This window comes from Lolium perenne, chromosome 3, assembly GCF_019359855.2.
Source record: "Lolium perenne isolate Kyuss_39 chromosome 3, Kyuss_2.0, whole genome shotgun sequence".
Classification (NCBI taxonomy): domain Eukaryota; kingdom Viridiplantae; phylum Streptophyta; class Magnoliopsida; order Poales; family Poaceae; genus Lolium; species Lolium perenne.
In genome coordinates this window covers 268,467,644-268,492,403 of record NC_067246.2, presented here as the reverse complement: position 1 = coordinate 268,492,403, position 24,760 = coordinate 268,467,644, and the positions used below count along the sequence as shown (strand labels likewise).

Below are 24,760 nucleotides of genomic sequence, written 5' to 3'. Positions count from 1 at the left end.
CCTCGGTTGGGTCCGCGGGATTATGTCCACTGTCCGCCCACGACGGACATGGGACGCTTCAGGCTTTGCTAGCTGCCGTTTTTTTACGACTAAACCTTAAGAAGGCTGGAGAAGTTACACAAGTATTTGTTATCTGTAAAATGATTATGTGTGAGTAGATTAGTTCTAAAATTGACATCATCCGAAATATGAATGAATGCGTGTTTACAAGTAGAAGAAAATTTTAGTAAGACAAGTGTTTACATTAAGGGTTCGCCTAGCAAACACCTGAATGAGATTGACGTCATCCACATTTAAAGAGAAAATTTGAGTTGCAACCAAAGGGCAACCGAGAAATATCAGTTACAATCATCATGGTGCAACTGAAAGTTTCAGGCTAAATAAAAAAATTCAGCTGCAAGTCTGCAACAATTGTGCAATTGAAAAAAGTCTGATGGTAATGGCATGATTATTTACCGTTTCCATCCGTGTGGTACGAAAATGCATCTGCACCCTAGCCCAACTGCTCGATGCAAAATGACAGGTCTGTTCGCGGGGACTCAAACATGGCCTAAATTTGCGTCGCGAATACGTCTGTGCGGACGCAACATGTGACCTTGTATTCGTAGACGGTTCCACAGGTTAGGGACAACAAAATCGAACGCTCTCATTCCCCTCAATTCCGTTTTCGCGCCGGCGCGGCCCAATCCCCGGGCCGACCCCAATCCACGGTAGTGTGCAACCCCGGAATGACAACTGCGATGATTGATGCACCTTCCCAAGCATAGAGGAAGAGCAATCGCCGCCATCTTCAATTTCTGCGGTGCCTTCTCGGTTGCATGTCGCGGCAATGTAAAAGTTGTACGCCTACGCGTAAGAGATCTCCCACCATCTCCCGCCCGCCGCTGACATAATCTCTACGATACTAACCATGATAGGGCGGCGCCATGAGCAACCTCTCATTGCCTTCCGACTCTGACAACAAAGGCAAGGCCCCATGATGGCGATATTGCTGGGAAAGGGCTCAAACGCCCAGTAGCTCAAGCTCCCCACCGAGCGTCGACATCTCCGATGACCCGAATGTGCACGGCGCCATAGCCGACGACCAGGAAGAGGAGGGAGATGCCATCTGAAAGGACAAGATGTTGCCTAGAGGGGGATGTGTGAATAGACGTTTTGAAAAACTATTACGGACTTGGCTTGTAAGAATGCGAAATTAAACTAACATTTATTTTACAAGCACAAAACCTAAAGAGGCTTAACTAAGTGCAACAACGACAACTAGAGCTAAGAAAGATAGGCACAAGAAATATGAACACAAGAGATAGCAAGATAGAAGAACTTCAAGGTCGATGGCTATCTCAAGGAAAGTAAATCCAGGTATGGAGTGATAACTGAGGCACGCAGAGACTAAGATGTATTCCTGTGTTCCCCACACGAGGTGAGGTACGTCATGTTGGAGAGATGCAGGCTACCACGAAGGTAACCCGAACTCCACGAAGACTCACCTTCTTCTCCAAGCCAATTCCACGAAGGATAAAGTCCTTTCCCTTATGGTTAGCTTTTCCTCCACTCTGGAGATGGCAAGCTCCACAACCACTTCATAACCTCCACGAAGGAGGAGCCCGGTCATCTTCACAATGTTCCACCAAGAGGTCACTGGAGCACCAACCTTCAAGCCAACTAGAAGGTAACCCCTCCAAGAGTAACAAGCTCACGGTCTCTCACTCGAACTAATCGTAACGGAGAGCTCAACACTTATGCAAAGATGCAAAAGCAAGAACACCAAATATGTTCAAATCCCTCACACTCAACTCCCACCAAAGCAACAAATACTATGGAGGAACTAGAGAGGAAGAACAAGGGAGAAAACAACAAATGACTCCAAGATCTAGATCCCAAGAGTTCCCCACACAAAGAGGAGGTTTTGATTGGTGGAGTTGTAAATCTAGATCTTCTCTTTCAAATCCCTCAAGAATATGCAAGAATCATGGAGGAATGGAGAGGTAGCAAGCTTTTGAGGTTCAACAATAGAGTAGGGAGGGAGCAAATAGAATAGTTGACCTTACCTCCTCAAGGAGGAATGCAGGATATATATAGGTCAAGAAGAAAATTAGTCGTTTGAGGATAGAGTCGAGCAACCCATCGTACAACTTGGCAGAGCCGACCAGGAGACCGGCCACTCGGCGCCTCACCCGGCGGGCCGGGCTAGGGGCCAGCCTACCTGGAAGCAACACCCGGCGGGCCGGGCTTTGTGCCGGCTTGCTTGACTTTGCTCAAATGACCATTCTTCTCTGAGAACTAAAAGCTCGTCTCGTCTCACATTGTTTCCGGAATCCGATTGAGATGAAACCAATTTTGCTGGAAATAATAAGACTTCTCACAGAATGTTTTTAGAAAGGAGGCCTCTCAACATCAAGAAATATTAAAAGATGATTAAACTCGAAAATGCAATAGAAGATGCATACGGATTCTGTTTTCGATGAATTTAGGCTTGTTGAAAAGCTAGCAACAAGCTCAAAAATCTCACTTAGAGAAACACCAAGAAATAACAAGAATATAGGGATGAAAAGTATGCAAATGATTGAGATCCTAAGACGATGTGATAAGTTACCCAACCGAAAGCCCATCTTGATAGTGTGGCTATCCTATAACATGGTCTCCAAACAACCACCTTGAGAACGGAAAAATGAAAACCTAGCAAGGCCATACCTTTGCCTTGCACATAATACTTGATCTTGATGACAATGCTTCAAGGTTCACTCAAGCCAGAATGACTCATTTGATCATTGTTGCTTCGTGAAGACTCACAATTTCTCCCCATACACCACTATGGGATATCTTCATTGAGGCACATCTTTACATGTCCATTACACCAAATGAATGGCAAACTTCAAGCATGATATCTTCGATATGCTCATCTTGAACTTTTCCTTCACGTCACTGATGACATCCAAAGCTTGATGTCCTTCTCTCATGGGCTATATGAAATCAACTATTGATGCATGCCCATGGCAACATACTTAACCCACATAGACAATAAAAATACACATATAGTGGGTTAGCACATGAAGCGTAATTGACAAGGCTTACCATCCAGGAGATCACATGATCCAACGTGACACGATCTTTATGTTTCATGTATTGACCAACTTGAATTCAATCTTCAATCTTCACCCTCTTAATTTTGGTCAACCTTGTATCTCTTCATGTTCTATCATAATATCTTGATCATCCATTGCTAACACATACGCTAGAGCATGGCTAACTTGAGTTTCACGCAAGAACTCCATCTTCATTTCTTCTTTTTGATCATATAATATTATTTTCTTCAAATCAATCATCTTGATGTCAATACTTTTTTTTGAAACTAGGCAAGAGGCTTGCCATTCATTGATATAGGAGAAGAGAATGGCCAGTTTATGAGGGAAACCAGCCGAAAACCGATACAACACAACACAACACGCCGGCCCCGAGGCCACGCACCACACGAGCCGACGGCCTAGCCACCCCAGTGGCCAAGGCCGACACCCTAAAACACCTCAAAACGCAACAAGGCGGAGGCAAAACACGGAGCCGCCGCTCCGACATCCACGCCGACCCCCGGGGCCGCGCACCACCTAGCCGAAGACAAGCCGAGGACGAAACCGACAGGACAGACAAAACGAACAACAAACTTGCAGTGAAGGGCCTCCACAGTGATGCCTCCAACGAAGGGAGCGACGTCCAGAGCGCCGCCATCACCGGCATCGGCCGAGGCCGATGCAGGGTTTTCACCCGGAGCACACCGAAACCGAAGACGTGTTCGCCTGACCGCCTAGTCGAGGAAGCCAAACCACTCGTCGACGCTGACAACCAACTCGCTCCACAGCTCCCTCCGGCCGACGGAGCAACCAAGGCGAGGACCCCAGCAGGCAAAACGACACAGGAAAGTGTCGCCCTCGCCCGATCCCACGAGGAATCAGGGTTTCCCCTGGAGCACCCGGGCGGAGGCGCAAGAACACCACCACGCCGACGCCTCCAAGGAGGTCACGACGCCAAAAAAGGCGCCGCCGCCGTCGGTTCCAGCCGCAGCCAGAACAAGACTTTCGCCCGGCAGAGAGTCGCAACCTCACACCCGCCGCAAAGGGCCGGCCAGTCCACCACCACCACCCCGCGCCGACTCCGCGCAACAGCCACCACCACCACCAATCCATAGAGCTCCGCGAGCACGACCGACACCCACCGCACCTCGCGGAGATGAGAGGCCGGGCAGCACAGCATGCAGCCGACCGAGCACCGCCGAAGAGCACAGTGGGCGCCGCCGGAACGCCACGAAGGAGGGGGCGCCGGCCAACACCAACGCGGAGGCTCGGAGACGACGCTGACGCCCGCAGACTTGAGCTCCCAGGACCAGCCGCCGCGCCGCCCATGCGGCCACCGCGGCCGCCACACATCCGAGGAACCCGGGGCCGCCGCCCCTGCGCCCAACTCCGCTGGATCGCCGCGCCAAACCAGGGTCGCCACGCCGATCCGGCTGGAGCTCCAATCGCCCGAAGGGGAGAGGCCCCTGCCCAAACCGCCCGCGCGAGAGGAGGATGGTCCGCCGCCACCGTCAGCCGCGCGGCCTTCGTCCGGCGGCGTCCTCCGGCGGCGGCGAGAGGAGGTGGAAGGGGAGGAGGGGCGGCGGCTGGGCTAGGGTTAGAGTCGCCCGAGCCGCCCCCCTGGGAGCGACGCGGGGACGGTTCGGTTGCCGAGTGAAGGATGTTCCTTGATGTCAATACTTAATGTATATCTTTATCATAGCATCCACACTTGAATCTAACACATGGACTCAGTGACAGGCTTACAGGATATGCTCGGTATGCCGCGGAATACCCCACGGTCGACCGTGCAAGTCTTAGTAAAATTAACTGGCCGATCATTGCAGGTGAGCTAGTGCATGTGGACTGCAGCCTTGCAGTCTGAGCTAAGAGCATCCCCACTCGTTGGGGCTCCCCACGTCCAAATCCGGCGAAATTTTCGTCCGGATTGGATCAATTTTTGGCATGGGGGGCAGTATATTTCCAGTCGTGCGCTCCCCAAGCGGCGTTTCTCGGGAAAAAAGAGGATGGCCCGGGGAGTCCGGACGAAAGAGGAGACACGTGAGCGTGGGCAGTTGGTTTTGCTCCATCCGGAGTCCCCGAGAGATCCCCGGGAAACCGAGGATGGCCCGGGGAGTCCGGACGAAATTAGGCCGTTTTCCGGACGAAAATGAGAACCTGGGGGCGCGACTGGACCGTTTTTCGCCGTCCGGATGTAAAAACAGCTCGTGGGGGCTTCTCGGGGAGACGAGTGGAGATGCTCTAATGCATGCACCCTGAGCCATGCAATCTGAATAGTAATGTTGGACCAACTCTACAATGCGTTTTAGCAGTCTGATAATTTAGTCAACTGATAATTAATCTAGGATATAGTTAAGTATACGATTAATTTTTATATATTCTGTTGTAAATTTTTGTAACATCTTGTTTATATATTTTGTTGTCTATTTTTGTATAATCTGATTACCATGCAATTCAATACTTTCGAAATTAATTTAGGGTCGCACGTAACAGCTAAACTTCAGTTCAATCGGTCGATGATGTACTTGTCCAACAATTTATCTTTTGATTAGATTGCAAAATCACTTTTTTTTAATTATTTTATCGTATATGATAATTGTCATATATTTTTCCTCTATATTTTAAGATAAAATATATTTTTAATAAACTCGCTAAATTTTTGTTGTGGCATACCCTTTGCTAGAATTCTAGGTTCGCCACTGCATGGAAACAATACATATGAAACATTTCTTCGTATAAACACAATGAAAACATTAATCCATAGAGAACTGCCATTAATTACCAAAAACACACTTAATGTACCCTTACACCATCGCTGACGACCAGGAGGAGGAAGAGGGGCCTGCAGCGGCGAAGAAGAAGGCGAGGGCCCCGGCGAAGGTGGAGGCGCAGAGGGCGTACACCAACAGTGACATGGTGGCGGAGGAGGAAAACTGGAAGGACGACATGTCAGAGGGGGAGACATGCTCGTTGGAGGCGACTGACTCGTCTGAATAGGTGATGATCGACTCATCTGAACAGGCCGGTGACAAGCAGGGAGCGTCGCCATGACGATGGCACTACAGGCCCCTCCAAGAAGAAGAAGAAGTAGATTAATGTTTCGATGTTTCATATTGCTCCACTAGAATTTAATATTATTTTCTATAATTTGTTTGATATAATTAATTCTATGATTTTATTTCTACGAATTTTTACTTGTGGACTTATACGCGGGAAGGGGTTCAAGCCACATGAGCTTCACACGCACATGGAGTCATGCAGGGGCTTGAGGGAGGGGATGAGGAGCAGCGTGCGTATGAGTGTCAACAGGAGCCGAAACTCCACCGCCAAGGCTGGCCATTCCTCTACGGATCGACCACACAATGTGTTCCTCCTCACTGAGCCATGAACTCGTGATCCGATCCATGATACGACAGATGTAAATGTGATTATGTGGGTCAGTCTGTGGGTGTGTGCGTTCACGGGTGGAATCGTTTAGCTTGGCAGTGGAATACATAAGTGGTTTGGAGATTCTTGCAGCTAGCATTCTTCCTTTCAAACAGTAGGCACAAAGTGACCAGCTTTAATAAAGCCCATACGGCTAGGTTTGGTACAAGATGTAGAGGAGCAGCTTACAAGCAACACAGACAACAGCAAAACAAAGAAGGGGAGCGTCGTCGTCAACAGAGTAGCCGTCCTTGCCTGCACCAGGAGAAGCAAGCCATCACGTGAGCGTTCTCTTCCATGACCGGAGAGGGACCTCTACCCCCTCGCCCCGGCTCGAAGGGCGCCGCACCGCCGTCATTGGAAAAGCTCACCCTGAGCAGAGAACTGTCCAGGAACCAGACTGCCAAATGGACACAAAAGAGACGAGCTACACATTGAACCGAGCTCGCCTTGAGACGCCTTGCCGCCCGCCATGGATCCACTCACGCCGAACCGAAGCCGCGGATCTGATCGTTGATGAAGAAGTTGCAGAGGAATAGGAGCTCACCAAGGTACACAAGGAACCAAGACCAACCCCGAGCCACACTGCCTCCGCCGCCCCCACCAGCCAACACAGAGCCACACCCACCGCCCCATCTATCCCAAGGCGGCGCCTTCAAGAAGGTCATGACGCTACCAGCGCCGCCTCCGCCCCAACAAAGTTGGGGTTTTCACCCGGGAGACGGAGGGGGAGGGGGAGGGGAGGAGAGTAAGGACGGTACCTCAAGAAGGATGCACGGTGCCCGCAGGCGTCGTCACCGTCGGACCAGCAAGGCTACCAGGGATTTCTCCCTCTCTCACAACCCGAGAACCAGCACCTAACCCGGCCAGACACCCGGGGAACGAGGGTCGCCATGGACAGTACCGGAGATGCAGGGTGGGCCTAGGACGAAGTGGGAGGATGGCCTTCAGATCTGGCGTCGGCGTTCGCGAAAACGCCGCCACGCCACGACCAGCGCCCGACAGCACCTCGCCGTCCGCACGGCAGAGGGTGCTGGACCGCATCCACGCGCACTGCTCGCCGCCAAACCAGTGGTGCCTCACCCTGAGGCCGCCGCCTCAGCGTCCCGTAGAAGCTGCATCGTCGCACCCGTCGCCCGCGAGAATGCGACCACGCCGCCAAGCTCTGCCGCCTTGACCTCGAGGAACCGCCTCGCCGGGGCGCACCAGCCCACCGCGCGAGGAGCCGTCGATTCCTCGCAGTGGATCTCCGCTGCTCGAGGGAGAGGCCCCGCGCCACCTCCACACGAGCAAGATCCAGGGGCCCGCCGCCGCCGGCACCGCCCGGGCTTTGCCCGGCGGCAGCGGGGGAGAGGGGAGGAGGGGGCTGGGGCTAGGGTTTGGGATTCGCCCGCCCGTCGCCCGCCAGCATTCTTCCTTCGTGGATGATATTGGATGTTTTCATTTGCGCATCGATCTTTCATTCCTGCTCATATGTCCTACTTCATCTGTTACATTTTAATTGTCTCCGTATTAAATCAACAACAACTAATAAGAAAATTTGCATCCTTCACCTTCCACGCGAACCACGCGTCTTCCACGGGAGCTATCACTTTCTCCCTCATCTCTATCCTCTTGCATAGGTTGTCTTCGTGCAGTGTTGCCCCTACGCCTCTTTGAGTTCCCCGACCCTTGCAACGCCATGCCGCCTAGCATCGCCATCCTCAACCCCCCCTCTTTCTACTGCCACTAGCCTCGCGCCCACCCCCTTCTACACATCTCTTTCTTTCCGTTGTGACCATAAAACCACAGAGGTGTGGCTGCAAATCAAAAATTCACTCGATGATGGCTTCTATATGAGGGAGTAGCTCCTCGGCGCCAATGGGTGCCAGATGAGAGGAGCACCTCCTTGGTGCTCCCTGGGTGTAGACGATGTGGGAGGGGCTATTCTTTGGAGGCCCTTCTGCCCGGTCGTTAGTGCTGCAAGCAATGGCGGAGCGTGCAAGAACATTAAGCATGGACCGGTTCAGCTGGGCTAGGCCAAATCATCACAAGTAGTGCACTATTTTCTTTAAGTGGGGCTGAAATGATACCAGATAACTAGGTGTAAACCAAAGAGAAGGGGTGATCCACGGCCCATGATGGTCAACCTATAGCGCTGCCACTGGCTGCAATTTCCCGTGTTGTTGTTGGTGATGTGAACATCTCAAGTACATGTTATTGTTGCTTCAAAGAGCTACAAAGAGCGGTTGCCGGTGCTGCAAGGTCTCGCCGTCGCCGCACGCTAGGTGGAGGACCATTGTTTTGATTTTTCGAAGGCCGCTCAACACGACCCTTTTTCTTTGCTTTGAGGCTCAACAAGATATGGGATTCGGACGAGGAACCACCAGGTCCTCGGGTCGCTCCCTCGCGGGCGACTCCAGGGCGCCCCAACCCTAGCCCCTGTCCACCCTCCTCCTCCACTCTTCCCCCGTTGCTGCCGCCGGCAGGAGCCGTCGAGCAAAGCCGGGGCGGTGCCGGGGACAACGGCTTCTTCTCTACCTGGTGCGTTCCCTCTCCAGGCGGGCAGGCAGCGGTGCTCCTAGGTCGAGTGCGTTACGGCGGCGACGCGACTCCTGGGGCTACGGCGCTACGCGGTGTTGGGTGGCTTGGTGGCGACGGCGCGACGACATGTAAGCTTGCGGCGGCGCTCTCCCGGCTTGGATCTGGGCCCTTTGGGCCCCATCTGGGCCTAGGCGGGCTAGGTACGGGCTTCCCTGTGATGTCTCCGGCGGACGATGGAGCAGCTAGTGCTGCGGGGGGCTCTAGACGGCGGCGCGCTGACTACAGCGTGGCCATGGGTGCTTCACGAGCCCGCCGGGCTTGGCCGGGCCAGTAGGGACCTGGTTTGCTCCTGTAGCTGCGTCCGGTTGGTTACCGCAGGTGGTGGTGGAGGTTGTGCCCTCCCGCGTGGCCGCTGGTTCAGCCGCCTCTTGGCCCTGGTTGTCTCATCTCGTTTCTGTCGGTCGTCGTTGCTTGTCCACGGTGAGACGGCGGTAGTGACTCCAAGTCCGTGGTGGCAAGAGCTGGTGGGTGGTTGATGTCTACGCACGCTTCTATTCCTGTAGACAATGTTGGGCCTCCAAGAGAAGAGGTTTGTAGAACAGCAGCAAGTTTCCCTTAAGTGAATCACCCAAGGTTTATCGAACTCAGGGAGGAAGAGGTCAAAGATATCCCTCTCAAGCAACCCTGCAATCACGATACAAGAAGTCTCTTGTGTCCCCAACACACCTAATACACTTGTCAGATGTATAGGTGCACTAGTTCGGCGAAGAGATAGTGAAATACAAGTAATATGGATGAATATGAGTGGTAATAGCAATCTGAAATAAAGATGGCAACGAGTAAACATGCAACAGAACAGTAAATAAACGGAGTTTCAGTGCTTGGAAACAAGGCCTAGGGATCATACTTTCACTAGTGGACACTCTCAACATTGATCACATAACTGAATAAACAAATACTACTTTCTCTACACTCTCTTGTTGGATGACAAACACCATTCATTGTGTAGGGCTACAAGAGCACCACAATGCCGGAGTTAACAAGCTCCACAACATTCGATGTTCATATTTAAATAACCTTAGAGTGCATGATAGACCAACGCAATTATACCGAGTACTAACATAGCATGCACCTGTCAACATCAGCTATGAAAGGGGGAATAGATCACATCAATACTATCATAGTAATAGTTAACTTCATAATCTACAAGAGATCATAATCATAACCTACGCCAAGTACTACATGATGCACACACTGTCCACATTACATCATGAAGGAGGAATAGACTACTTTAATAACATCACTAGAGTAGCACATAGATTAATAGTGATACAAAGCTCATCATATGGATCTCAATTATGCAAGGCAATTCATGAGATCATTGTATTAGGGTACATGAGAGAGAGATTAACCACATAGCTACCGGTAGAGCCCTCAGCCACGAGAGAGAACTACTCCCTCCTCATCATGGAGACAGCGATGGCGGTGAAGATGGCGGTGGAGATGCCTTCCGAGGGCACTTCACCGTCCAGGCGGCGTGCCGGAACAGATACTTCTGTCCCCCGAATCTTGGCTTCGCGATGGCGGCGGCTCTGGAACTTTTCCCGTATCGTGGCTTATTCCTTTAGGGTTTTTGCGACGGAGTCCTTAACTAGGCGGAAGGGCAGCCTCGGAGGGGCCCTGGTGGGGCCACACAATAGGGGGGCGCGCCCCACCCCTTGGCCGCGCCGCCCTGGCGTGTGGGGCCCCCTGGCTCCCCCCTGGTCTCTCTCCGGTGTTCTGGAAGCTTCGTGGAAAAATAAGATACTAGGCGTTGATTTCGTCCAATTCCGAGAATATTTCCTTACTAGGATTTCTGAAACCAAAAACAGCAGAAAACTGGAACTAGCACTTCGGCATCTCGTTAATAGGTTAGTTCCGGAAAATGCATCAAAACGATATAAAGTGTGAACAAAACATGTAGGTAATGTCATAAAACTAGCATGGAACATAAGAAATTATAGATACGTTGGAGACGTATCAAGCATCCCCAAGCTTAGTTCCTACTCGCCCTTGAGTAGGTAAACGATAACAAGGATAATTTCTTAAGTGACATGCTACCAACATGATCTTGATCAATACTATTGTAAAGCATATGAGATGAATGAAGTGATTCAAAGCAATGGTAAAGATAATGACTAAACAACTGAATCATATAGCAAAGACTTTTCATGAATAGTACTTTCAAGACAAGCATCAATAAGTCTTGCATAAGAGTTAACCCATAAAGCAATAGATTCAAAGTAGAAGGTTTCGAAGCAACACAAAGGATGATTAAGTTTCAGCAATTGCTTTCAACTTGTAACATGTATATCTCATGGATAATTGTCAACATAAAGTAATATAACAAGTGCAATAAGTAAACATGTAAGAATCAATGCACACAGTTGACACAAGTTTTTTGCTTCTAAGATAGAAAGAAGTAGGTAAACTGACTCAACATAAAGTAAAAGAATGGCCCTTCGCAGAGGGAAGCATGGATTACTATTTTTGTGCTAGAGCTTTTCATTTTGAAAACATAGAAACAATTTTGTCAACGCTAGTAATAATTCATATGTGTTATGTATAAGACATCCTATAAGTTGCAAGCCTCATGCATAGAATACCAATAGTGCTCGCACCTTGTCCTAATTAGCTTGGATTAACACGGATTATCATTGCATAACATATGTTTCAACCAAGTGTCACAAAGGGGTACCTCTATGCCGCCTGTACAAAGGTCTAAGGAGAAAGTTCGCATTGGATTTCTCGCTTTTGATTATTCTCAACTTAGACATCCATACCGGGACAACATAGACAACAGATAATGGACTCCTCTTTAATGCATAAGCATTCAACAACAGATAAAATTCTCATAAGAGATTGAGGATTGATTGTCTAAACTGAAACTTCCACCATGGATCATGGCTTTAGTTAGCGGCCCAATGTTCTTCTCTAACAATATGCATACTCAAACCATTTGATCATGAAAATCGCCCTTACTTCAGACAAGACGAACATGCATAGCAACTCACATGATATTCAACAAAGGTAATAGTTGATGGCGTCCCCAGAAACATGGTTACCGCTCAACAAGCAACTTATTAAGAAATAAGATACATAAGTACATATTCAATACCACAATAGTTTTTAAGGCTATTTTCCCATGAGCTATATATTGCGGAGACAAAGAATAGAATTTTAAAGGTAGCACTCAAGTAATTTACTTTGGAATGATAGAGAAATACCATGTAGTAGGTAGGTATGGTGGACACAAATGGCATAGTTTTTGGCTCAAGGATTTGGATGCACGAGAAGAGTTCCCTCTCAATACAAGGCTAGGCTAGCAAGGTTGTTTGAAACAAACTCAAGTATAAAACGCTGCAGCAAGACTCACATATGAACATATTGTAAGCATTATAAGACTTTACATCGTCTCCTTGTTGTTCAAACACCTTAACCAGAAAATATCTAGACTCAGAGAGACCAATCATGCAAACCAAATTTTAACAAGCTCTATGTAGTTCTCCACTAATAGGTGCAAAGTACATGATGCAAGAGTTTAAACATGATCTATTTGAGCACAACAATTGCCAAGTATCAAATTATTCAAGACCATGTACCAATTACCACATGAAGCATTTCCTGTTTCCAACCATATAACAATGAACGAAGCAGTTTCAACCTTCGCCATGAACATTAAAAGTAACAATAAGAACACATGTGTTCATATGCAAAAGCGGAGCGTGTCTCTCTCCCACACAAGCATGAATTTATTCAGAGAATGAAAATAACAAAACAAAAATAAAATCACACAGACGCTCCAAGTAAAGTACATAAGATGTGACTGAATAAAAATATAGTTTCACTAGAGGTGACCTGATAAGTTATCGATGAAGAAGGGGATGCCTTGGGCATCCCCAAGCTTAGACGCTTGAGTCTTCTTGAAATATGCAGGGATGAACCACGGGGGCATCCCTAAGCTTAGACTTTTCACTCTTCTTGATCATAGTATATCATCCTCCTCTCTTGACCCTTGAAAACTTCCTCCACACCAAACTCGAAACAAACTCATTAGAGGGTTAGTGCATAATCAAAAATTCACATGTTCGGAGGTGACACAATCATTCTTAACACTTCTGGACATTGCCCAAAGCTACTGGAAGTTAATGGAACAAAGAAATCCATTCAACATAGCAAAAGAGGCAATGGGAAATAAAAGGCAGAATCTGCCAAAACAGAACAGTCCGTAAAGACGAATTTTTCTGGGGCACTTAAATTGCTCAGATGAAAAAGCTCAAAACTAATGAAAGTTGCGTACATATCTGAGGAACACGCACGTAAATTGGCAGATTTTTCTGAGTTACCTACAGAGAGCCCTGCCCAAATTCGTGACAGATAGAAATCTGTTTCTGCGCAGAAATCCAAATCTAGTATCAACCTTCTATTAGAGATTTCACTTGGCACAACATTGCAATAAAATAAAGATAAGGAGAGGTTTCTACAGTAGTAACAACTTCCAAGACACAACAAAACAGTAGCAAAATAAAACATGGGTTATCTCCCAAGAAGTACTTTCTTTATAGCCATTAAGATGGGCTCAGCAATTTTAATGATGCACTCCCAAGAAATAAGAGTTGAAGCAAAAGAGAGCATCAAAAAGCAAATTCAAAACACATTTAAGTCTAACCCACTTCCTATGAAAAGGAATCTTGTAAATAAACAAATTCATGAAGCATAATGCAACAAGCATAGAAAGATAAAACAAGTGTAACTTCAAGATTTTCAGCAAAAAGAGAGGTGTTTTAGTAACACAAAAATTTCTACAACCATATTTTCCTCTCTCATAAAGATTTTCAGTAGCATCATGAACAAACTCAACAATATAACTATCACATGAAACATTCTTATCATGAGCTACATGCATAAAATTATTACTCTCCACATAAGCATAGTCATTCTTATTAATTGTAGTGGGAGCAAATTCAACAAAGTAACTATCATTATTATTCTCATTACCATAATCATCATATATAGGAGGCATATTGTAATCATAATTAATTTTCTCCTCAGTAGTAGGTGGACTGAAAATATCATAGTCATCATTGTAATCATCATATTTAGGAGGTAAAGTATCATCAAAGTAAATTTTCTCCTCCATGCTTGGGGGACTAAAGATATCAAGCTCATCAAAACCAACTTCCCCAAGCTTAGAATTTTCCATAGCATTAGCAACAATGGTGTTCGAAGCGTTCATACTAATATCATTGCTACTAGCATGCAAATAAGGTTCCATAGGTTTTTTAATTTTCGCATCAAACCATCCATGTCTTAACTCAGAAAATAGATTAAAAAGCTCACTGTTGTTTTCCATTATGCCTAACTAGTGTAAACAAGAAACAAAAAGATATAATTGCAGGATCTAAAGGAAATATCTTTGAGCACTCACACACCGGCAACAGTGCTAGGAGATAGCTTAGTAGTCGGAGGGTGTGAATACCTTTTACCTTACCTCCCCGGAAACGGCGCCAGAAAATAGCTTGATGTCTACGCACGCTTCTATTCATGTAGACAGTGTTGGGCCTCCAAGAGCAAAGGTTTGTAGAACAGCAGCAAGTTTCCCTTAAGTGAATCACCCAAGGTTTATCGAACTCAGGGAGGAAGAGGTCAAAGATATCCCTCTCAAGCAACCCTGCAATCACGATACAAGAAGTCTCTTGTGTCCCCAACACACCTAATACACTTGTCAGATGTATAGGTGCACTAGTCCGGCAAAGAGATAGTTAAATACAAGTAATATGGATGAATATGAGTGGTAATAGCAACCTGAAATAAAGATGGCAGCGAGTAAACATGCAACAGAACAGTAAATAAACGGAGTTTCAGTGCTTGGAAACAAGGCCTAGGGATCATACTTTCACTAGTGGACACTCTCAACATTGATCACATAACTGAATAAACAAATACTACTTTCTCTACACTCTCTTGTTGGATGACAAACACCATTCATTGTGTAGGGCTACAAGAGCACCTCAATGCCGGAGTTAACAAGCTCCACAACATTCGATGTTCATATTTAAATAACCTTAGAGTGCATGATAGACCAACGCAATTATACCGAGTACTAACATAGCATGCACCTGTCAACATCAGCTATGAAAGGGGGAATAGATCACATCAATACTATCATAGTAATAGTTAACTTCATAATCTACAAGAGATCACAATCATAACCTACGCCAAGTACTACATGATGCACACACTGTCCACATTACATCATGAAGGAGGAATAGACTACTTTAATAACATCACTAGAGTAGCACATAGATTAATAGTGATACAAAGCTCATCATATGGATCTCAATTATGCAAGGCAATTCATGAGATCATTGTATTGGGGTACATGAGAGAGAGATTAACCACATAGCTACCAGTAGAGCCCTCAGCCCCGGGGGAGAACTACTCCCTCCTCATCATGGAGACAGCGATGGCGGTGAAGATGGCGGTGGAGATGCCTTCCGAGGGCACTTCTCCGTCCCGGCGGCGTGCCGGAACAGAGACTTCTGTCCCCCGAATCTTGGCTTCGCGATGGCGGCGGCTCTGGAACTTTTCCCGTATCGTGGCTTATTCCTTTAGAGTTTTCGCGGCGGAGTCCTTAAGTAGGCGGAAGGGCAGCCTCGGAGGGGCCCTGGTGGGGCCACACAATAGGGGGGGCGCCCAACCCTTTGGCCGCGCCGCCCTGGCGTGTGGGGCCCCCTGGCTCCCCTCTGGTCGCTTTCCGGTGTTCTGGAAGCTTCGTGGAAAAATAAGATATTGGGCGTTGATTTCGTCCAATTCCGAGAATATTTCCTTACTAGGATTTCTGAAACCAAAAACAGCAGAAAACAGGAACTGGCACTTCGACATCTCGTTAATAGGTTAGTTCCGGAAAATGCATCAAAACGATATAAAGTGTGAACAAAACATGTAGGTAATGTCATAAAACTAGCATGGAACATAAGAAATTATAGATACGTTGGAGACGTATCAGTGGTGAGGCTGGCGGAGCGCGATGGAGCGTCCGGGGTCGTTGTTCTTTTGGGGGTTGGGAGAAATCCTTGTCGGATGTCCGACACCGACACGGTGACACTTGCGGGTGCCGCCATTCCTTCTTGAAGGGCGTCGGGTTCCCCCTCCCCACATCCCTCCCGCATACCGGGGGAACCCTAGGATTTGTCCGGGCAGCAGCGTCGTCATCGTCACATCTCTTCCTGAAGGTGTGCTTAGGTATGCGGCGCTTCGGAGGGCTAAGATCGTGGTGGGAATTTTCCGGAGGGCGCACGGTGGCGGATCATTAGCATTTTCGTCAATCCGACTTGGTCGACATTGATTTCTTTTTTATTCTTCTTTTATTCTCTTGGGCTTTGGTGCGCTGCTTGCCCCCATGTTGGTCTCAATCTTGTATCGATTGGTTGCTATATTAATATAATGGGGCGAAAACCTATTTCGAGGATCAACAAGATATAAGGCATGCAGAGAATAATCAGAATTACTTCATTTTGGATAAATACAATCTAAATTACTGATTAGCATTGAGAAAGTAAATTGAGAAAGGAATTGGATGCTCCGGTTCCAAGAACCGAAAAACAGAAATATTATTTGTTACTTCCTTCGATCTTAATTGTTGGTCATAGATTTAATTATCTAGATAGATTTTGCACATCATTTTATAAAAATTTATGACAAGTACTTCCTATGTACTCTCTTTGTCCACAAATAAGTGTACATGTGGAGTCTTCAAGATAATTATGAAGTGGAGTAAAAAATGCATTGGGAAGATGCTCTCCCTCTTTAATTATTTCACTTCCAATGAGCTAAGTGCTTGTAGAAAATAAGGAGAACATTGCTCAATATTGTTAGGTTTGATTTTCGTGCGATAAGAGAGAAACAAATAAAATGCATTAGGAAGATAAAGTACACTCTTTTATGAACAAAATTTAGAGCTAGATATCTACTTATTTGTAGACGGAGGGAATCTATTGAGGTTACACACATTAGACAAAACTTTCACCCTTAATTTGATCAACAGAATAAGAAAATGCAACTCATTCGGCTCTATCCACTGGAGAGTGGAGCGGCAACCGCTGGCCAGTGGCCCAGGAACACAACAACTCGGCGACCTCCACCTCTCCCGGTCTCCCCCTCCAACGAGATGCTGCACGGCTCCTTCGACGACGCGCTGGCCGCGGCGCGCCCGTTCCTCCGCGGCGAGGACTCCGACTGCGACCCATCCCTCCCCGCCCTCACGGCCGTGCTGCGCGCCGCCGGCGCGGGCGAGTGCTGGCACAAGCACGGCACTTTCCTCGCCCACCTCCTCGAGGTCTACCGGATCCTCCGCCTCTGGGCGACCCCCGACGCCGTGTGCCGCTGCGGCCTCTACCACTCCGCCTACTCCAACTCCTACGTCAACCTCGCCATCTTCGAGCCCGACGTCGGCCGCGCCCGCGTCGCCGCCGTCGTGGGCGACGAGGCCGAGCGGCTCGTCCACCTCTTCTGCGTCGTCCCGCGCCAGCAGATCGTGCACGACGACCTGCTCTTCCACTACGCCGACGACGACCTCGTGGCCGACCTGGCCCGCTCCGAGGACTCCCTCCGGGACGCGCGCCAAGGGGTGTTCCAGGAGGACGAGCCCTGGCGCTGCAAGATCCAGCGGCTCCTCCCGGCCGCTGGCATCACTGTCAAGCACATCAGGTGTGTTTCTTCTGCATTTGAGTTGCTGCTTGCTTCAGTGAACTCATGTACAGGGTATTCACTGTTCACGAATACTGAACTGAGCATGGTTGTGCAGTGTTCGGAAATACTGACAGATATATAGAGTTCATTGAGGGAAAAAAAGATAATAGCTTAAGAATTGAGGATCATGTACTCTTATCTAGTTGACCATTACAACTAACAATGCTCAGGATTAGCCGAGTAGGCACTCATACAGTATTTATCAAGAATTTAGGACCTGTCTTATACCCTACCAAGGGTCCTCACCTTTCAAAAATGATACGCAAATTGCGCTGTCATGCAACTTTGTTTCAGGCACTTTTTGATACAGTTAATAATATCATTTCCCTGTCACAGAAGAAGTTAGAGCAGATTTACAGTCTTGCCAAGAAGATTTTTTTACATGTTAACTTGGAAGCCTGGAAGATTTCTGTCTAGTGTTTTTATTTCTGCTGCAACCGATGTTGTCAAAACACTTACAATATTTCATCATTAACTACTAGTCACCACAATTTACAGTAAATATACTACCTGTTATGAACCTTATGCAAACTTGAGACAACGCAGTCAAGTGTGCTAAGCAAATTACTCCCTACTAGTATTATTTGTTATTTCATAAAACGTGGTTCTGCATCCACCGTGCACCTGATGTGAATTATTACCCTGCAGGACCGGTGAGGATGTGGCTCTCTCTAGGCGGGTAGCCGCGACATTCCTTATGATGACAATGGCAGACTTCAGTGACCAGCTCTTCGACTGGCAGGACCGCCTCTTCGACAACACCAATGGCCGCCTTGAGTTTCGAGGGAACACCTGGACGTCGCTGTGGCCTGGCACTGGCAAGCCTGGCCTCTGGACCATGTCCATCTCCCGCATGGGGGCGCTCTACAACCTCATTGTTCGCGAAGAGGAGATATACATAGCTCACCGTGCACATGCTGCTGGCCAAGAAATCGATGACTCAGCTGCCCGTGATGAGGACATCGCCCTAGTGATCCCTCCGGTATTCGATTGCTGCACAAAGGTGCTCAACGCCGATGACCAGAAGGCAGCGCGTGACCTCTACTGGGAGGCAGTGTGCAGCGACGAAGACGGGATGGAACGGTGTAAAGTTGAGGAGCTCCTCCGGCAGAGCATCGACAAGAACCCGTTTGTGGGGGAGCCTCGGCTGGTCCTTGCGCAGGTGTGTCTCAACGCGGAGATGTACGAGGAGGCGCAGGAGCAGGCAGAGGAAGGGCTGAAGCTGTTGCTGGAGTGGGGGAGCAGCTGGGACAAGAGGATGCCATGGGAGGCGTGGGTGTCATGGGGCAGAGCAATGCTGACCAAGTCCAAGGAGAAGGACTGGCCTCACACCTCTTTCGGCATCATCAGCCTAGGGCTTGTGAAGTAGCTGCTTGTGTTATGATATCATCGTACGGTTAGCACGAAAGGTATGAAACTGATATACCTTACAGATTGAATAAATCGCTTCACAGACATCAAGATGAATTCTTGTTTCTTCCTTGTAAAAAAGATGCAATTGTGATTACCTTACAGATTGTGTATTTGATGTTCATACACAAGTCTCAGGAGAAAAAAATGCTTTGGATGCATCAGCACCAATACTCTCCCTAGAAGTTAAAACATCAGTGAATTACCTGTACTGTATTGTATGAACACCAAATCAGGGATCTTCTTTACTGTACTATATCAACTTGTTTTGAAGATTTTTCATATACCATAACATGCAAGTTTGTTGCATTAGTTTGAAGATTGCTAACATTGGCATATCCTGGCCGTAGCAATAGAAACAGGATTTGGGCGATCTCTGGTACTCCCCCATTTACTGAGAGTACCAAGAGGAGCCTTTCTTCCTTCTGCAGCAGGGAGAGGACATGAGATCACCTCAGCCTGAAGAGGAGGAAGGGCTGAAGCTGTTGCAGCTCGTTAGTCCACCCCTAATCTCAGGCTCAGGAACAGTGGCGAAGGACAAAAAAATTCTGAGGTAGGGCAAACTTTTAAGAATGCAAATGCCAAAATATAGTCCTAAAACAATAATGATGCATGGTTCAAACACAATCACTAAATACAATAAAAATAAAAACATATTTTATTATCAATAAAATAAAAAACATACCAATAATGCCTACTCAATGGCTAAGCTTTACCTCTTTTTAAAAAATCTAATGTAATTCAAACGCTTAAGACGTTTGATTATCTCTTATTTGATGCATAACTTGGTCTTGATTATCTTTGTTGCGGAAAATTCCTTTCAATTGTTAATGCCGCCATGTGTAAAACCATGTCATCTTAATGGAGTGATAATGCGGTCGAAGAAAATATGCCATGCCTTTTAAATATCTAGAAATCTCGAAAGTCTCCAATTTCACGAGTATAAATAATGAATAACTAAAACTTATCTTGTATATACTAAGGTCCAATCAATAATAAATCTATGTTATCAAGCAATGTTATTCATATTGAACATAGAATATGAGTCTATGTTTGGAGATAATAGTCTATGTTTTTGATTTGCAGTCGATTTTGCGCAGTGTTCACTGAAACAAGCATAACTTTCTCATACGGAGCTGTTTTCGACGTATGACCACTCAAAATTTTCAGAAAAAACACGCGCATCTGAATGTATTCACCAAAAATTAAGGTAGGGCGGCCGCCCTACCTTGCCCTATTGGGAGCTTCGCCCCTGCTCAGGAATATACAACATGCATTCTTAATGACGATTAAATAATATTAGTTGTCCCGATTAATGCTACACGTGTAAATGGGGATGTAGCTCAAATGGTAGAGCGCTTAATTATGCACGTAAGAGGCACGGGGATCGATACCTCCCATCTCCAAATAAAATTTTACAGTACCAATTTTTTTATTAGCCATCGTTTTACTCTGTTGTCAGTTTGCATGGGCTGCTTCTTGGGTCTTCAACTGGGCTGGAAGGGACATGAATGCCTACCGTGAGAGAGTGCTCCTATTTGCCGCACACTGCGGGACCGAAATCGTTAAAAAAAGGCCGACCTTCGCGAAGGAAAGGCAACTCGCTCCGCACGCGACAAGTGGCGCGCTCTGGTGCTAGAAAATCTCTGGGAAGTGGTCTCCCTGTTCGCCACGTGTCGCAAGGGGAAGCAAGGTGGGGATGGGGGAGGAGAGAGAAGGCTGGGTTGTGTCAGTTTTTCCATTTTTGTTCTAGATTCGTTTTTTCAAAATGAAATATCTTAAGAACCGTAAGTCCAAATTGCGAACCGTTTTCACTTTTGAGATCTTCGCGTCGAGATCTTCAAAACTAGATCCCATGTTGATACGTTTGAAGATACTTTTTTTCGTACTTCCAATAATATTATGATTGTACCTGTGGTGTGTACCTAACTGTACTCGTGTTTCAACTGATAAGTACTTCTGTTTTTAGTGTATTTGGTGCAATTTTTCCCTTTACTCGCTAACTGTACTCGCCCGTGTGGATCAGACTGTATTACGCGCGACTATACCGTCGTGTGCGCCATCGTATTTCAGACATGTACTTACTCGTGTTCACGATCACACCTTCGTCGTATGCGCGTTTGTACTGCTCGTCTGCGTGATCGTATTTGTACTCGCTCGTGTGTTCAATCGTACTCGTGTGTTGTGCGTGATCGTACACTGCTCGTGTGCACGATCGTACTGCTCGTGTGCGTGATCGTACTTGTACTCGCTTTGTGTGTTCAATCAGACTCGTGTGTTGTGCGTGTATCAGATCGCTAGTGTTCACGATCAGTATTCGCTCGTGTGCGTATCAGATTTGCTCGTGTGCGTGAATGTACTTGTATTCGTCCGTATGTTCAACTGTACTCATGTATTGTACGCAACTATACTCGTGTGTTATACGTGACTCTATTTATATGTAGACTTGTAGTTGCCTGTAGCTAGCTCCAACGTGAGGCATCGTGCATGGTAGGAAGTACGTACGTGCATGCAGCAGCTGTGGCACCTAGCTAGCTGCAACGCGACTCGCGTCGCTGTGCGAGCGATCTCTCAATGCTTGGGAAGCTGGTTTCCGCTGCTGTATCATACATAAGCTGGGCGGAGCTGGTTCCCACGGCTGTACCATACTTACGCTCGTGTTGCGCGCATATGTGATTGGGCTGGCTCGCTCCTTACTGACCCGCACGCGCTGCCACGCGTCAAGCGCGGAAGAGCTGTGTCACCAAATGGGCCGCTCCAAATGCGGCCGAAAAACAGGTCGTACTGTTTTTTTTCCTTCACCTCTTTTCTCCTTCGGTATCACTCATGGAAAGCCGACCTTTGCCAAGGTCGTTGTGTGTTCACTCTAGTTCTTTACGTGTCGAATGGCCAACATCCGGGCGTGCACATTTTCCCACAATGAATTGGAATGGGGTAGGCTAGAAAGCTTCTTCATCAGTTTGGTAGTAAGTTAGTCTGTTAGTGTGCATGATGTTACTGGTTGCTGGAATTATAAGTACACAAATTCGAAGGCAGTCAGCTTCTGAAATTTATTTGATTGATGCCCTCCAGGCATAGATCGTCGCACAATACGAAACTTCTCAATAGATGGAAGCAGGGTGCACAAATATTTTCCTTATACCGTAGAATGACCATGAATCGGGTGCTTCATGGCACCGTCTCCATTAAAGACATCGCCCTCCCACTTTCAAAGCTGCTTGAGTCAGATGCCGGTACTGCCAAGCCAAATTTAGAAGACAAGCCTATTACCACAAGGTTTCGCGCTGAGACATTCTGAGCCGTGGCAAGGTTTGCAAAGACACGTTCTGAAAAGAGAAAGGGGAATCCGAATGATGCCCCCAAGCAGGTGAACAAATCAACATATTTTTTTCAGTAAATCGAAAGAAGGTATGCATGCAGATTGTAGTAGAGGCATTTTCTGTGTATGCCATCCTTGGGCAAGGCCAGCCGTGCTGCATTTTGCCAAATTTAATATATGACCCTAAAGAGAAGACGTACACGTACTGCAGTCCACACAAATCAAGTATTTCCTGGCTACCTCTATGCGTAAAACGAAAGGAGGTAAATTACGACTGACTTTAGCAGCACGTGTGGCTTTAGAGCACTTCATTTATGAGACTATTGTCATTCCTTGTTCATCTCCTTCAACAGATTATTATGTCCACCGTTGAGGAGGATCCACGTGTGAGTTGCTCCTTAATCCGATGCTTGCAGGCATCATCCGTCTGAGATGTTGTCGGGGACTCGAGATTGATGGCATTGCACTCCTTGCATGTGTGACTACCCAGAGTGATTCTCTTCAACCCTACGGCTCGTTCCATGACAATCCTTATATAGTTCGTCACCTTGTCTTCCTCCTCGAACCCTATCATCACCAGCAACTTCAACTCGAGGTGCTTCAGATCCTTGGATGGTTCCCACACCACGTTGGTCTTCTGAGCACTATCCTTGGATGTTCCACCACAGGAATGTCGAGTCCGATTTAACTTCATGCATGGGCACAGAAAATTAGAAACATAGGAACATATATATACCCCATGAAATTGGAAACACGTTTCTCACGGACTCTAACATGTCATACGGAGTATTAGAATGATCCGTATCCAGGATGAGAGCGTGGATTAAAATAGAAGAAGGTAAAGTAACAGACTTACTATAAGCTTTTGTAGGGCGGGTGCAGCTTCAAGGATAAACAAGGTCCAGCTCAGATCACATTCAGGAAAGATATTCCAGAACGTCATATCCGTCAGGTTGCTGAATATAGCAGTGAGCTGCTTCGGATGTTGCTCCGGCCGAATCCAAATCTGCAGCAAGAGGAAGAACACAAATACACAGAAATCGGCGGAGAAAACTAAGATGTGATCGTGAATATGCATGAGGGCCCAGAAAGTAAGTTACCATCTGGCAGCCGAAATTGAGGTGCAGCTTCGACAGGTTCCTAGTATTCATCGAGAAGCACGCGCTGAGCGCGAACGGCGGCTGCCACGTCCTGGCACGACAGGCAATGCGGACCTTTTGAAGCTCGGGCACGTAGCCGAAACGCAGCGGGGGATTCTTTGAGCGCCACCGATGGCACCTCAGTTGCGTGAGCTTTGGGACGGAGACGAGGTCGATCTGGCTAAACTTACAGCGGATGAACTCGAGCTCCGTAATCGCGGAGTTTGGCGCGTCGATCTTGAGCGCGGCAGAGCGCGGAACCAACCCGCAGGAGCGCAGGGATAGGCTTTTGAGCTTGTCGCAAGCGCCAATGAGGCTGGGAAAGTCGTAGTCCCGGAACTTGAGGCTAGTTAGGGACAGGCCAGTGAGCCACCGGAAGGCGACGGGGCAGTCGCGGGAGAACGACATGAAGTGCTTCCCCGATTCGGTGCGGCTGACGGCCTGAATTAGGTCAGGGGAAGGCCTGATTAACTCGAACTCGAAGCGTTCGGTCTGGCCGCGGCTCACGGTGTCCTCGACGGCGTGGCCGATGGAGCTCAGGTGAGAGTTCGATAGGTAGAAGGTGAGGCCGAGGGTCTTGACGGCACGCCTGGTCTTGCAGTCGCACTTGCGCTCAGAGAGCAGCCTCCGTGTCGCACCCACGAACGCGTCCGAGATCTCGAGCAGCGTGGCTCCCTGGAAGTCCCCGACATTGAGGTGCAGGCGCGGGAGCTGGTGGGGGAGGTGCCACCACCGCGTTGAGACCGCCCCGGCACGGACCGCCTCGCGCAAGTCGAGGCGTTCGAGGATTCCGAGGAGGAGGTCGTCTGGGAGCGCGCTAATTCGATCTTGACCTTGGCCGAGTTTGAACGGCGGCGGTGACTCCATGGCTGTAACCCCGATTGGGTGTGTTCGATCGACTGCTCTTGGTGAGGAAATTTTGTCAAAAAGGACCACCTGCCCGACTGAAATGTCAAAAAGGACCACCTGTGAACGAAAATGCCAAAACTGCCGTGGCGGCAGCACGGCCAGGCGACGCGTGGCACCTGCCGCCGGAGCCGGTGGCGGCAGGGCCTGCCGCCGTCAGTCCTGGCGGCACGTCCGCCTCCGTG

General features: G+C 47.8%; 2 protein-coding genes across 2 annotated transcripts; one reads left to right on the top strand and one right to left on the bottom strand.

Annotated features, from left to right (window-relative positions):
• The first annotated feature begins 17,122 nt into the window (after positions 1-17,122).
• Positions 17,123-19,523, top strand: LOC127344017 (uncharacterized). Its single transcript, XM_051370239.2, has 2 exons — positions 17,123-17,759; positions 18,450-19,523. The coding sequence occupies exons 1-2, from the start codon at positions 17,221-17,223 to the stop codon at positions 19,168-19,170; spliced, it is 1,260 nt and encodes a 419-aa protein (XP_051226199.1). The 5' UTR covers positions 17,123-17,220; the 3' UTR covers positions 19,171-19,523.
• Positions 19,524-22,876: 3,353 nt separating this feature from the next.
• LOC127344018 (FBD-associated F-box protein At5g56370-like) lies at positions 22,877-24,536 on the bottom strand. The gene is made up of 3 exons (XM_051370240.1): positions 23,631-24,536; positions 23,387-23,536; positions 22,877-23,218 (listed from the first exon to the last, which is right to left on the bottom strand). The coding sequence occupies exons 1-3, from the start codon at positions 24,534-24,536 to the stop codon at positions 22,877-22,879; spliced, it is 1,398 nt and encodes a 465-aa protein (XP_051226200.1).
• Positions 24,537-24,760: the final 224 nt, after the last annotated feature.

What these genes read in the sequence shown, in the direction of transcription:
- LOC127344017 (XM_051370239.2), top strand. Translation starts at nt 17,221, where the DNA reads ATGCTGCACGGCTCCTTCGACGACGCGCTGGCCGCGGCGCGCCCGTTC. An exon ending in ATCACTGTCAAGCACATCAG is followed by an intron (nt 17,760 to 18,449) that starts GTGTGTTTCTTC and finishes ATTACCCTGCAG; the next exon opens with GACCGGTGAGGATGTGGCTC.
- LOC127344018 (XM_051370240.1), bottom strand. Translation starts at nt 24,536, where the DNA reads ATGGAGTCACCGCCGCCGTTCAAACTCGGCCAAGGTCAAGATCGAATT. An exon ending in TCAATTTCGGCTGCCAGATG is followed by an intron (nt 23,537 to 23,630) that starts GTAACTTACTTT and finishes CTCTTGCTGCAG; the next exon opens with ATTTGGATTCGGCCGGAGCA. An exon ending in CCGCCCTACAAAAGCTTATA is followed by an intron (nt 23,219 to 23,386) that starts GTAAGTCTGTTA and finishes CCATGCATGAAG; the next exon opens with TTAAATCGGACTCGACATTC.